Source organism: Indicator indicator, chromosome 9 (assembly GCF_027791375.1).
Source record: "Indicator indicator isolate 239-I01 chromosome 9, UM_Iind_1.1, whole genome shotgun sequence".
NCBI classification, from domain to species: domain Eukaryota; kingdom Metazoa; phylum Chordata; class Aves; order Piciformes; family Indicatoridae; genus Indicator; species Indicator indicator.
In genome coordinates, this window is record NC_072018.1 from 19,971,492 (window position 1) to 19,985,454 (window position 13,963).

The 13,963-nt window shown below is 40.3% G+C and overlaps 1 protein-coding gene across 1 annotated transcript; it reads left to right on the forward strand.

Moving 5' to 3' along the window:
* The first annotated feature begins 2,178 nt into the window (after positions 1 to 2,178).
* On the forward strand, positions 2,179 to 12,822 carry MEP1A (meprin A subunit alpha). The gene is made up of 14 exons (XM_054383626.1): positions 2,179 to 2,247; positions 2,333 to 2,357; positions 2,455 to 2,508; positions 3,321 to 3,361; positions 3,467 to 3,545; positions 3,871 to 3,988; positions 5,183 to 5,358; positions 6,867 to 7,088; positions 8,025 to 8,174; positions 9,402 to 9,617; positions 10,504 to 10,962; positions 11,352 to 11,525; positions 12,108 to 12,315; positions 12,675 to 12,822. Exons 1-14 carry the CDS (start codon positions 2,179 to 2,181, stop codon positions 12,820 to 12,822), a joined length of 2,139 nt encoding a protein of 712 aa, XP_054239601.1.
* Positions 12,823 to 13,963: the final 1,141 nt, after the last annotated feature.

A 13,963-nucleotide genomic window follows, 5' to 3' on the forward strand; every position in this document is an offset into this window, starting at 1 on the left:
ATAACCACTGTGCTCTGCAAATTCAAATATATGCCTACAGGATGACTTATCTTTAGACATCCTCTTTAGTTTTTTGGGTAATTTTTAAGTTAGAGACTAAACTCAGCCTTTTTCAAACTGCTCTGATATTGCTTCCTTTTTTTGTTCCTTTCTCACATGCACTGCTACAAGCCTGCAAATCATGGCCCTTGTCCTGTGTTTTGACTATCTTTGCTTGCCTGTAAACAACCTTTACATGATGCATCTTGAGACATGCTTCTCTTTTGCTACTAGTGTGTCTTGTGCTGTGGATGGTAGTGTCTGTGACACAAGCTTTTTCCTACCTAATATCTGAATAGCACCTTCATCACTTTTAATTTCAGAAGTGAAATGAGGGAGGAGAATTCAAATGCCTGAGTTTAAGGTACTGAGGCATTCCAGGGCACATGGGGATAACAGGTATGATGGAGGACTTATGGAAGATCGACAGCTTTCTGGAGCCTTGGTTCAGTTAGCCTATGTGCCTTCCCTTGTCCATGCCATGAGAAGACAGCAAGTACAGGACAAGAATTTGTCATCTCTGAAACTCACCAGAAAAGAAAGAACATCAGGCTAGAAGGATCTACTGATACATGTGACTGCCTCTGGAGGCAAAGAATGTCATGTTGTGCACTTAGGGCATCAGTGGTGGGATGGGATCAGCTGTGGTAAAACACCACCAGGGCATTCATAATCATATGTCTTATCTCTAATCTTTACAACATAATGTTAATTATTGATTGAAAACAGCAGTGAGACAAATTCTACTGTCACTGGAGAGCTGTAAACCCAGAATAATTCTGCTTAAACACGTGATTGCAATGCTAGCAAATAGATAATAAGCACACTAGAAAGTGTCAGCAACTTTAGGCCAGGTTGAGATCTTCTTACATGAAGTCTGGTTGGGCCTTTCACCACCTGCATGGAACACATGAAGTTCATAGAATCATAGAATCAACAAGGTTGGAAAAGACCTCAGAGATCATCAAGTCCAACCTATCACCCAGCACCTCACGACTAACTAAGCCATGGCTTCAAGTGCCACATCCAATCCTCTTTTGAACACCTCCAGGGATGGTGACTCCACCACCTCCCTGGGCAGCACATTCCAATGTCAGATCACTCTTTCTGTGAAGAACTTTCTCCTCACTTCGAGCCTAAACTTCCCCTGGCACAGCTTGAGACTGTGTCCTCTTGTTCTGCTGCTGGTTGCCTGGGAGAAGAGACCAAACCCCTCCTGGCTACAACCTCCCTTCAGGTAGTTGTAGACAGCAATGAGGTCACCCCTGAGCCTCCTCTCCTCCAGGCTAAACAGTCCCAGCTCCCTCAGCCTCTCCTCATAGGGCTTGTGCTCAAGGCCTCTCACCAGCCTCGTTGCCCTTCTCTAGACACGTTCAAGTGTCTCAATGTCCTTCTTAAATTGAGGAGCCCAGAACTGGACACAATACTCAAGGTGTGGCCTAACCATAGCTGAGTACAGGGGCAGAATGACTTTCCTGCTCCTGCTGGCCACACTATTCCTGATGCAGGCCAGGATGCCATTGGCTCTCTTGGCCACCTGGGCACACTGCTGGCTCATGTTCAGCCTACTGTCAACCAGTACCCCCAGGTCCCTTTTCCCCTGGCTGCTCTCCAGCCACTCTGACCCCAGCCTGTAGCTCTGCATGGGGTTGTTGTAGCCAAAGTGCAGCACCCGGCACTTGGTCTTGTTGAATGCCATTCTGTTGGACTCTGCCCACCTGTCCAGCCTGTCAAGGTCCCTCTGCAGAGCCCTTCTACCTTCTAACAGATCGACACCTGCTCCCAACTTGGTGTCGTCTGCAAATTTACTGATGATGGACTCAATCCCCTCATCCAGATCATCAATAAAGATATTGAACAGGATGGGGCCCAGCACTGATCCCTGGTGGACACCACTAGTGACTGCCTGCCAGCTGGATGTGCCAGCTGGATATTATCACATTCCTCTCCATAGCATTCCTCCAAAGTGGACTTAGGTAATTGATAACGTGCAATTTACAGGAGAGGAGAAGCTGTTACAATAATGTTACAAAGGTGAAAAGTTTGAAACTGGTTGGCTGATGCTCTGTGGAAAGTTCAGCAGCATGCCCTATATATTGCAAGAGATGAGAGGGATCAGCTTCTTTCTCCATTGCAATAATGGGCTCCAGCATCTTCTCACTCTGCCTCGTGCTTCTTTTATGCTATGTTTTTGGTACTCCAGTCTCTGTAAGTAGAAATCTGATTTCTACAGGCTCCTCTAAGTCCAGAGATTTCTTACACCTCATGCCGGTTGTATTTTATTCTCTTTCAGGATAGGCATGTCTCCAGTGAAGCTGGTAAGCAGTCTGTGTGCTCTTTTGAGTTTTGAAGCATTTTCTTGTGCTTGCTGTGTGCCACCCCATTTGAATACGTAATATTTTGCCTGTCTTGCAGCAGCAGATGCTGACTTTGGTGAAATAATTAAAGACATTCCAGACATAAACTTGGGTGAGTTCATGTTTAAATTCTCATAAGGTCTGAAAAATTGTGAGCAAATTGCTGAATTTTCAATGTTGTAAAAAAAGTGTGGGTGACTAATGGTCAGTCCTGTATATAATATAATTAAGTGAGCTCTGAATTACCATCCTCTGGCTATGAAATATGAATCTATCCTAGGAAAGTAAACCTATGCAAACAAGGGATGTAGGTGTCTCTCACTTCTGAACCACAGTGTTGAGGCAGTAACATGCTGTAAGAATTACAAAGGCTCTGGAGTCCCAAAAGCATTTCCCCTCAATTTCTATTTTTTTTTTTTTGGTGAAGTTTTACAAAGGAGGAAATAGCTTAGATGTTTACTGAGCTTCTATACAAGTGGCAAAGAAATCAAATGGAAAAATAGAACAACTGTCTTCATGTATTTCCTGTAATGCAAAATTCCATATTTCCTTTGATAGTGCATTGTGCATTATTCTCTCTGATGCATTAGTCAATATTAACATATTCTCAAGAGCACTGTCTCACTGTGTGACTGTTACCACTGCCTGATAGTAAGAGGCTATCAGATTAGACATGGATAATGGTGGTCACCAGATTTCTGCCACCAAACATGCAGATATTGCTGGGCAGTAAATATTGAGTAGAAACTACTGTTACTTTAAGGTCTGTTCCCACATTTCACTGTAAAGAGGCTGGTCCTTCTTTACCTTCTGTAAATGCCCAAGAACATTAACCTTGCATAAGCATGGTCAGTATGGTTTATGAAGAGAAATAAATTTGATATTTGCTATTTCCTTTACGCTTTTCATTAAATTGCTTTTTAGCTGCTGGACTGGATCTCTTTCAGGGTGATATCTTGCTCCCTGTAAGTAATTAAAACCTTTTCATCTATCATTTCTCATAATTGTGTTTGTGGTACAAATTGTCTCCCCATAGCAGATACATCACCAACTGTTAATTCCCTTTACAGAAAAGCCAGCGAAATGCCCTAAGAAATGAGATCTACAGATGGAAGTTCCCCATTCCCTACATTCTGGGCGATGACCTCGGTAATGCAGACATTTGATTCAGATTTTAGCACTGGAATCACTGTGATAAAGAAATTTACATTTTTCAGAATTATTTCTCTTACATTACAATTCACTAATAACTAGATGTCTCCTTTGGACCAAAATGATTTCTTTTTTTTTTTTTTTTTTTTTTTTTTTTACTTCTACAGCTGTCATAACAAAACACAATTTGATCAGCTTAGTTTTTTTTCTTTTCAATTATTTTTATTTTGCTCACACGTGTATATCCATGTGCATACCTTAGATCTCCAGGGTGAATGGCCTGCAGTGTGTTAAAAGTGCTTTCCTGGTGCCTGTTTTCCAGATCTGAATGCCAAAGGAGTAATTCTCCAGGCATTTGAAATGTACCGCCTTAAGTCTTGTGTTGATTTCAAGCCATATCAAGGAGAGACAAGCTACATATTCTTTAGAAAAGAAAATGGGTAAGAGTTATATCCACTTCTCTTTAGTTTTGCACTGTAGAATTAACTGGGTATTCATTCCACTTGACTTCAGCAGTCTAAAAGTTTAGGGTTTTTTGTCAGGCAGAGAAAAAGAGACCAAGGAGAAAGCAATGTTTTCCATTTCAGTGGTGGGTGAAATAACTCCTAGGTACATCCCCTTAACTTACTAATAATAGCAGAATCCAGGTTTTGAATTTGGAAGACAGGTCAAAAAAACTGTGAAAAAAACAGTTCATTTTAATATTGCTATTGTTTTGACATGGCTCTTTAATGAAAGTGTCTTTCAAGATCTGAAAGAGTTTTATATTCAGAGATTCAGGTTTTCAGGTACTGGAAAGATTTATTTTATTTCCTACATCTAAGAAAAATCACACAAAAAATCTTACATGCAGCACAAAATATCTTAGTTTATGAGTTGTGTTTATTTCTTGTTCTCCCAGAACTTCATGAAGTTCTAGAGGCACTGGTATCTCTGCCCTCAGCTCTTCCTTGTGTAATATGTCCTGTGACACCTCTTTTACCAGACTGCAAACACCACAATTTTTGACAAGTTAATGATGAAGAGTCTGATGCTGGAAACTGGTAGCAGATATTTAAGAGATCATAAGATCAAGCTTTTTGTTTTCACTGTCTATATTAGTGTGTTCAGAGCTCCTTCAACAAACCACCCAACAGAGTCAACAAACCACCCAACACAGCTTTGTGAAGCTACAGTCCAAGCAGGCATTATTTATCTGTTGCCTCTCGTATCACCCTTGGGCTACCCTAAAAAGTTCCCAGTGAATTGGCTGAGGAGCTCCTCTGATGGCAGAAAAGCTCAGTCTGTCTTGACAAGTTTACTTTTTCTGTGTGTGCATTACATTTCGTGGAATGTTTCTTGGTGAAAAGGCAGCTGATACAGGACTAAATGTCTGTGGGTCTCAAAAATCAGGGGTGAGCTTGTCTAACACAGAGGGTAGGTAAAATTCTGGCCTCTTTTTTGGAGCTTGGTCTGCTCTCAGAGTGTAGAGTGTCAGGGCATCTGATTGTCATCTAAATAATGATTTATGTTACTCCTTTTATATTTAATCTTTTAAAATATATATTACTTGTTATTTATTTGAGCATACTGAGAACTTGAATACAAAGAAAAAAACTCTACTTAACAGACAGTAAGGTCTCTTTCTTTCTCAGGTGTTGGTCCATGGTGGGCAACCAGCAGACTGGACAGAACCTCTCTATTGGGGCAGGATGTGACTACAGAGCAATCGTGGAACATGAGATCCTGCATGCTTTAGGGTTTTACCATGAGCAGTCGAGGATGGACCGTGATGACTACGTGACAATCTGGTGGGATGAAATTATTGCAGGTGGGTTTTGACCTTCAAGTCAGATTCTGTAAAGTGCAGATTTATCACTATCTTATTTCCCCTCCTAGATTTTAACACCTTCTTAAAGATATGATTTTAGAAATGCTGGACCACACTGCAGACCACTGCAAATCAGCTGGTAGATGTAGCAGAATTTGGATCAACTTCTCTGGTCAAAGACCACAGATTGTCTAAGACTAGAAGAGAGAGGCTGTGCTCGAAACTCAGAGGATTTTATTTCTCCTTGTCTCCAGGACTGAATTGCTTTCTGATTTTGAACAAATCTCTGATGCTTTCTATCAGTCTGTTTTCTCTTGCTGTGCAATGCAAATTGTAAACTTGATGGGATGGTGAGTCTGCAGCATTTCTTCTTTAATCATTACATGTCCCTGTGTCCTGCCAAGATATTTTCCCCAACTATAAAAAGTGATAGCACTTAATTAGCACGAGTCTCACTGTTCTTGATAAAAAGTGCAATTCAAGTATCTGCAAGAAAACAATGTCAAGTTCTTATACCATCTCAAGTCTTGGACCTTTGTGCCCAGAATGGACTTGCAGAAGGGATGGGCAGTCTTTACACAGAGAAGTTGTAATTATTCACCAGTACAGTCATGTGCCTTTTCTTCTTGGGGAAAGAAAACCAAATAATCTGAAAATACTGTTTGTAGTTGGAAATCTCTCTTTACTGGCAATCTCTCTTTACTTCCGTCCCAAAGTGTATGCTATGACTCACTCTCTCAGCTGCAGCAGACACTTGCAAAATGAAAAATGTTCTGTAATGAAAAATTATTTCACAAAAAAACTATCAGAAACATATTTCCAAAAGACATTTCATCCTTGTAATATTGTCAGTCTAGGGAAAAAAAAAGATGTATTTTTCTCTCTCTCTCTTTGTGATGTGGTTTTCTGGTTTTTTTTTTTTTTGTTTGTTTGTTTGTTTTGGGTTTTTTTGTTGGTTGGCTTTTTTGGGGGGTGTGGGGGGAGATATTGTTTGTTTGTTTGTTTGTACTTGTTTTGGTTTCTAATGTATTCTTTGCTTCAAAGAATAACAGAACCTGGAAGCACTCCAGCACTGTCATACTTGTCCCTTTAGTGTGAGTGGAGGGCTCCAGGATTTCTCATTGTCCATATACGATACAATATCTTGGGAAATGCTTGAACCAATATTCACAGGCTCTGGAATGAAGCACATTATTTTTTAAATAGTAAGCATCCTTCAGGATACTTACTATTAGACCATCTAATCTAACCTCCTATATATCCTAATCTTTACAACTCATTGATAGCGGATTTTGAATGTACACAACCTAAAGACACAGCTTTGTTATCTAAGTGGCTTCATTAAAAAATAAAAAAACAAACAACCAAACAAAAAAATGTGAATATTTTATTGTAAAGTAATTACTTTCAGGTGTATTAATTCTGCTTCAGAAAACTGTACCCAAGGGGCCACGTTAAGCCTTTTAATTTCCAGTTTCTCTGAAAATGAAGCATTTTTCTTTTACCAGGCACAGAGCACAATTTTCTGAAGTATGATGACAGTTTCATCACTGATCTGAACACCCCCTATGACTACGAGTCAGTGATGCACTACAGACCATTTTCATTTAACAAAAATGAAAGCATCCCCACTATCACAGCGAAAATTCCAGCATTTAATGACATAATTGGACAACGTCTGGACTTCAGTGCCATTGACCTGGAAAGACTGAATCGCATGTATAACTGCAGTAAGTCACCATTTCACCATGGCTAACTGATGCTTTGTTTATACTCAAACGTGGAAGGTTCACCTCCTTTATGTCTCTAAACCCACAAAAATTCCTCTTAGGTGTTCTTGAGAGGGGAGGGACCTGGAGATGGGAGAGGACCTGTGGCATAGAGGCTGAAACTATTTATTTCTTCCTCTTCACCTCTGCTAATTGCTAACTGTTATTACCTTTGTAAGAGTTCAATTAGTCATTGACAGTCAATTCACAACTTTCCTTCCATATTGCTCCTAGGGATTCAGATGTTTGTGTTCTGCTGCTGAGTGGGCAGCTTCATTGTAAAGTGAGTGAAGGCAACTGTAATTTGTCCTTTTTTACTGGCATTTGATCTAAATTGAATTGTTTTGCTTGAGGTTGGCTAGGTCTAGAGTCCAATGCTATTTGGTTGCTAATCTGGTTGAAGATGTTATCACCATATGTGATTGTTATAAAGTTATTGTCCCCATGGATCTGTCAACAGAAGCATCAACCTGCAGGCAAACTCAGCTGAACCAGCCTGAGATAACTAGGTAAATTTTGCTTGAAGTGAGCCATGAGGAACAATAACTAGATAAGAAATGGTTAAATACAACACCACCCCTGTTCACATAGTGACTTGTCTCTCCAAGTCATACAAGCAGGCACAAGGACAGCCACCATCAGTCACTGTGTTTCAGCTGCCACATGGGTGTTTTTTAACCTTTTGCAAAGTGGACAAATCTTGCTGTCTTTATACAGGGAATCCTTCCAAGGATCACGTATTTTCTCTTTTTAGTCTTTGGGCTCACATCTTCTGAGGGTCGTCCACTCTACTTGATGTCTATGCTAATGTGAACCAAACCCTGGAAAATCAGAGTAGAAATTGTAGGGAGATACTGCTTTGGAGGTAACCATGTGTGTGACTTTTTTTTTCTCCAGCTTCAACTCACACTTTTTTGGACCAGTGTTCTTTTGAGCTTGAAAATATCTGCGGCATGATTCAGGGCACCTCAGATGATCTAGACTGGGCCCATCAACAAAGCAGTGGTACAGGACAGGAGGACCACACACTTTCTGGCCTCTGTAGAGGTAAAACAAAGGTCCCTTGTACATGTCTGTACTGGCCTGTGTGCTTTACATAATGGCATCTTTAATGACAGCTCATAACCTGTCATTGTAGTCAGCCCTTAAGAAAACCCATTACTGACAACTCTGAAAACACAGGATTAAATTACCATGTTTAAGATGCTACTCAGCAAACATCTGAGTTGTAATGTTTCTAGTTCAGCAAAAGTTCCTCTTTCTTCTCACGTGCCCTGGCTCCGTGAGTATGAATTTATGGTTGCACTCGTGCTCTCATTAACTTTTTCCTGTAACTGGAATGAATGTTTTTCATAGCAGCATGATAAAAGAGGACAAAGAACAATCTTAACTAGAAGCCTTTAAAATGTAATCTAGAAAAGGTTTTACTGCAGCTTCCCAAGTCTGAATAAGAGTTATGTTACCACATGATAAGAATGAAACAGCATTCAGAGACACTCATAAATGTTTGCAAAGCAAATGATAAATAAAGCTTGAGGAGCACTAGCTCTGAAGGTAGAAGAAAGTGCAAAGTATTTTATGATTAGCAATTTAGGGATAACTTTCTTTTTCACATGGAAATTCTGCCATTTTTCAAAGAAAATCTGAAAAAGGGCAGAGTCGGCCCCAGGTGCAGGATGCTATGGTACAAGTGAGAATAAAGGTGAAATCCCAACAGGCAGTTACAAAACACAAGAGCCTATTTTGTCATTATTTAGACAGGGTAAACTGCCACAGACATCCATAAAGAAGTGACTTGTGTGCTAAATCCTGCCTAAGTAGAGAGTGAAGAAATCCTGTCTTAAAGCACATTCAATTGTGTTTTGTTACTCTAAGATAAAGGAAAAAACTGTCTTTCTGCACACAGAAGTAGACTGTGGCAGGGAGGGTGGAACTAGATGATCTTTAAGGTCTATTCTAGCCCAAACCATTCTGATTCTATGATTTCCCCCTTCTGTGACCCACTCACTGGAAAGAAGAGATCCTCACCTCTTATAATGCTGGCATTTGTCAATTAGGTCCAAGAATGCAATATAACTCAAGAAAACCATCTCAGCTTTTAAATTCTTTCTTTCCTTTTTTTCTCCCATACTATTGGGATTTTTTCCCTCTGCTGTTCATGCTAAGTACCACACTTAGGCCTACTGAAAAGTGTAGTTGATATGATAAATTCACAGCACACAGGCTGCAGGAAATCTGGAGAGAGAGACAATGACACTACACTTTTTTTCACAGATGCTGGATATTTCATGTACTTTGACACCAGCTCTGGCAAGGCAGATGATACAGCAATCCTAGAATCTCGAATCCTTTATCCAAAGAGAACTGAGCAGTGCCTCCAGTTCTTTTATAAAACCACAGGAAACTCTTCTGACAAGCTGATTGTATGGCTGAAAGAAGATGATGGCACTGGAAATATTCGCAAGATGAGGAAAATGCAAACCTTTCAAGGTAATCCTGGAAACATGAGGAATATATAGAATATTAGGGGAGGAAAAGTTGTCTTACTGAGTCCATGAATGCAGTGGATTGGTTCAGAAATCAGAAGATTTTTCCAAACCTAGCAGAACATCTTGCAATCCATCTGTGGATTTGGTATTACAGGAGGGCATTTATCAGTGAAGCTGTGAGCTATAATAATGTAATTTAGGTGCTCCTCAGCAGAAGTCACAGCATTTCTAATAATGTTATGTTACACTCAGTGATTAAGAAGGACCCTGAATTCTACCCAAGATCAATAGACCAGGTCTCCACAGACTGACATATGAGCTAACTGCTCAGATGTAAATAACTGTGCTCATCTGCAGGCAGTAAGAATCCTAGCCTGATTTTTATACAGTTAGAAATACAAAAAACATCTGTAGTTTTGGAAACGTGAACTGAGTTCCCACTTGGGGTGATTTTGCTAAATAGGACAAATTCAGCCATGGTGGCACTATGCCTTTTTGCCATTAAAGCCCAAGATCTGTGATAACCTGCCTATATCAAGCTGCAGCAGTTTGCAGGGAAGGATAAATCCCTGAGAAAGTGTCACCAATAGTTAATTCTAACATACTGGATCATTGATTCCCAACCACTTGTTATGTCTTGGCCCTTAGCCTGTTGCCTTTGATACTAGACACTATCATTCACTAATGTGCAAACATGTCCAAAACATTTAGATGATAAGGCAATGTGAGCATATTTTAATCACAATACCAACTAAGGTTTCTAGCCTTCAGGTTCTTGAGAGATGTCCATTGTCTACCAATGCAGGTGGAATGGATGGACAACAATAAGCTGCTTCATAATATCACTAATCATGCTGATGGAGATGTTTTCTTTCCTTTTACCAAAGCGGATAATGACCATAACTGGAAAATCGCCCATGTAACCCTCAATGCTCAGAAGAAGTTCCGTTACCTCTTCCAAGGACTAAAGGGCCAAGCCAGCTCTTCATCTGGTGGGATTGCTATTGATGATGTCACACTGACAGAGACTCCCTGTCCCACAGCTGTGTGGGTCATTCGGAATTTCAGCCAAATTCTCAGCAACACATCACATGGTACTATCCAAAGCCCCCGGTTCTATAGCCCTGAGGGTTACGGTTTTGGCATAACTTTGCATCCCCATGCCAGTGTGAGTGGCTACACTCGCATTGCCTTTCACTTGTGCAGTGGAGAGAACGATGGTGTTCTGGAGTGGCCAACTCTGAACCGCCAAGCTACACTCACAGTGCTGGACCAGGACCCTGACGTCTTGAAAAGGATGTCCTCAAGCAAAAGTTTCACCACAAGTAAAGACCATGTTAGTTCAGGTAAGTGCTGTCTGCCTGGAGGAATGGTAAAAATGAAAGCCAAGAACTCCGAGTCAGAGGACTGAGTGTATGGAGTGCTCTTATTCAGGAGGGAATTCTTAGCTGGTGACAGTTAGAAGGTAGCTTGCATTTGGTTAGTCCTCAATGAAAAAAGAGTTGTGGAATTTCAAGGCCCTCACATAGACTGGGAGTCCTCATGCAGACCATAACTAAGTGTCTTCTGACATGCGTAATCTGCGAGTCCTCAGTGATTTGTTGAGGCATTTCAGAACTGAACTGGTTTTACAGTATAAATTCTATTTAAGTGTAATACAGAAAAAAAAAGTCATGCCATATTTCCAGCTGCAGAACTTTGAGTTTCTTACCTTCTGCTCAAATTCTCTTTGCAGGTGTTAACAGAACCTTAATATGGGAGAAACCATCAGTCACTGGAACATTTGATGCCTCATGCAATTGCTATAGAAGTATATCATGGGGATGGACTAACTTCATATCCCACAATGAGATGAGACGAAGAAACTTCCTGAAAAACGATGATCTCATTATTTTTGCAGAATTTCACGGTAAAGACCCTATTCCAGATTCTTCTTGCAAAAACAAATGGGTGACCCTTTCAGTCTCTTTTCACACATTCAAGTAACAGTCATCTCCTGTAATGAGAATCTGTTTTTAAAGTGTTTCTGTGTCTTAGTTTCACGTGGGTGTTGTTGACAAAATTGTTTGTGAGTTCAGAAGCATCTAAATGACAATGATTTGTTGTGGGTTAACATCTTAGCCACATTGAAGCACCATAACCAGTAGCTATGTCCATTTCTTAGCACTGAACATAACTCGTGGTCTTTATTTTCAGACAGAACAGCCACACTTGGCATAACTTTTCAAAGTTCTGGATACTTTACAAAATTCTGAATAGTTTACCTAACTAGTTACCCTAATTTCAGTATTATTTTCTATCTTGTGCTTTCTGCTATCTGCTTCTGCTATCTGCAGAACTTTCTGTGGTACATCAAGAGCTCTGTAAAGGGTTCCCTAGAAGTACCTTCTGGTCCAAAAAGCACCCTATGTGGCCCTGGTATAAAAACTGCTACATATAGCATCACTCACTGAAATCTGATGCCTTTCTCCTCCCTTTCCTTTTTTAAAAGATCTAACTCACCTCAATAAAACTGAAGTCCCTGTTCAAGCTAAACAATATGCCCTCATGGAAGGCCTCATTCTTGAAAGGCAGAAGAGAGCAGCGCAGGAAATGGAGACTTTTCAAGACCAGCTGCCATATCTGCGAAACCCATGTGACCCAAACCCTTGTCAGAATGATGGAGTCTGTGTCAATGTGGAAGGGAGAGCAAGCTGCAGGTACCACAAACTTCCTCCTATCTTGCCTTGAATTTCCTCTGAACCAAATGGAACAACTAATAAGTATTCAGAACTATAGACCTCAGAGATCTAAGCCACTAGGTTTTTCAAGGACCAGTAGGAAGAAAGCACTGCAGTGCAGGGCCAGTCTCTACTAGCAGCCATAAGGGGAGGCAAAGAAACCACATTCAGTGTTGCTCCTGGGGAACGTAAATAGTCTCCAAACAAGGTGTGAATGTTGTGATGTGAACCCCTCTAACGGGAACTGCCATTCAGGATAGTGAGTGTGAGGTCCTTGAGAAGGGACCTATAGGGCAAGACAAAACTGATTCATGTGAATCTGTAATTTGTTTTCCCAGGTGCCCATCAGGACAAGCCTTCTTCTTTACAGGTGAGAGGTGCCAGTCAATTCAGGTCCATGGAAACATCCTGGGAATGACAGTTGGTGGAATTGCTGGAACCATTGTCTTAACCATCATCCTCATTTCCATGATGTCTAGAAGATAAAGAGCTGAAGGGGAAAAAATCTCAGCCTGATATTTTGCCATAGTTCATAAGAGTCAGTTCCCAGTGAAACATGATTAATATGACCTGCAGAAGACCTATCAGCATATGGATGAAATACACTATCAACATCTTGGCAGCAATCTGTTTATTCTGTAGAACATGGCAGTTAAAGAACATGTGGAACTGTTGTCTAATCAAAGTTCATACCCTGTCTTTCTTCTGTGTTTGTTGAATGTTTTATTTCTTCATACAATAGCAAATAGTGGTGCTGAGAGTCCATGCATTTACTCTCAACTACAGTTCAAAATTAGAATAAATAACTGGTAGGACCTATCAAAACACTTGAAAAAGTCACATAGAAGCACATATTCTAGATATTCATGTATTCTAGATTCTAGAAACCATCCTAGAGAAATTATTCAAGAAATTTATAGAGTACAAGCCCATAGTTATGTAAATCAATACATCAGTACTCATTTTCCATGGAGCTGTATTGGTTTAGAAAAGCTGATTACCTATTACATAGAATTCATAGTAATCTACTGATACAGATTTTTGGCCAGTACTCTAAAAGGGAAATAATGTCACATTAAAGCTAGTTGTCTTCTTAGAAGGCCTCATCACATAAGGTTTATGATTGTTCAAGTGTAAATCTATTCTTTGGGCATAACCACAGTTTTGTTAAACGCCTACGAAACTCCCATGATTTCAGCAGTGTCTGAATGAAACTGCAGCAAATCATCAGTGATAAGATTGGGTCTGTAGCAGTTACCGTTAAATTCATACCTCTCTGAAATCACAAGTCAAGGAGAGGAGTGGGAGTATACAAAGATGAAGATTGCATCTGTCATACTGGTGGGTGTTTGATAAAATGTTAACACCCTAGAGCTTACTGCATATGGCAGGAAGCAATCAATTTAGTATGTCCTAAAACTGGTGCTTTCAAGGGCTCTAACAATTTCCACACTCAAAACTTTGTTACACAGATTTCCTTCAAAAACAGTTTCTGCTTGTCTCACACCAGAACAGGATTTCAGGATGCAAACAGTAAATAATCACAGAGGAAAAAACTAGCCTTGTGTTTATCAGAATCCTTCTCACAAGGGATGGCAGCCAAGGGAGTGTGCACTCTCGTGACAGT

Excerpts from the sequence above, each read along its gene's own strand:
- MEP1A (XM_054383626.1), top strand. The coding sequence starts at position 2,179 with ATGGGCTCCAGCATCTTCTCACTCTGCCTCGTGCTTCTTTTATGCTAT. Across the intron at positions 2,248-2,332 it reads TTTTTGGTACTCCAGTCTCT|GATAGGCATGTCTCCAGTGA; the intron begins GTAAGTAGAAAT and ends ATTCTCTTTCAG. Across the intron at positions 2,509-3,320 it reads CATTCCAGACATAAACTTGG|CTGCTGGACTGGATCTCTTT; the intron begins GTGAGTTCATGT and ends ATTGCTTTTTAG.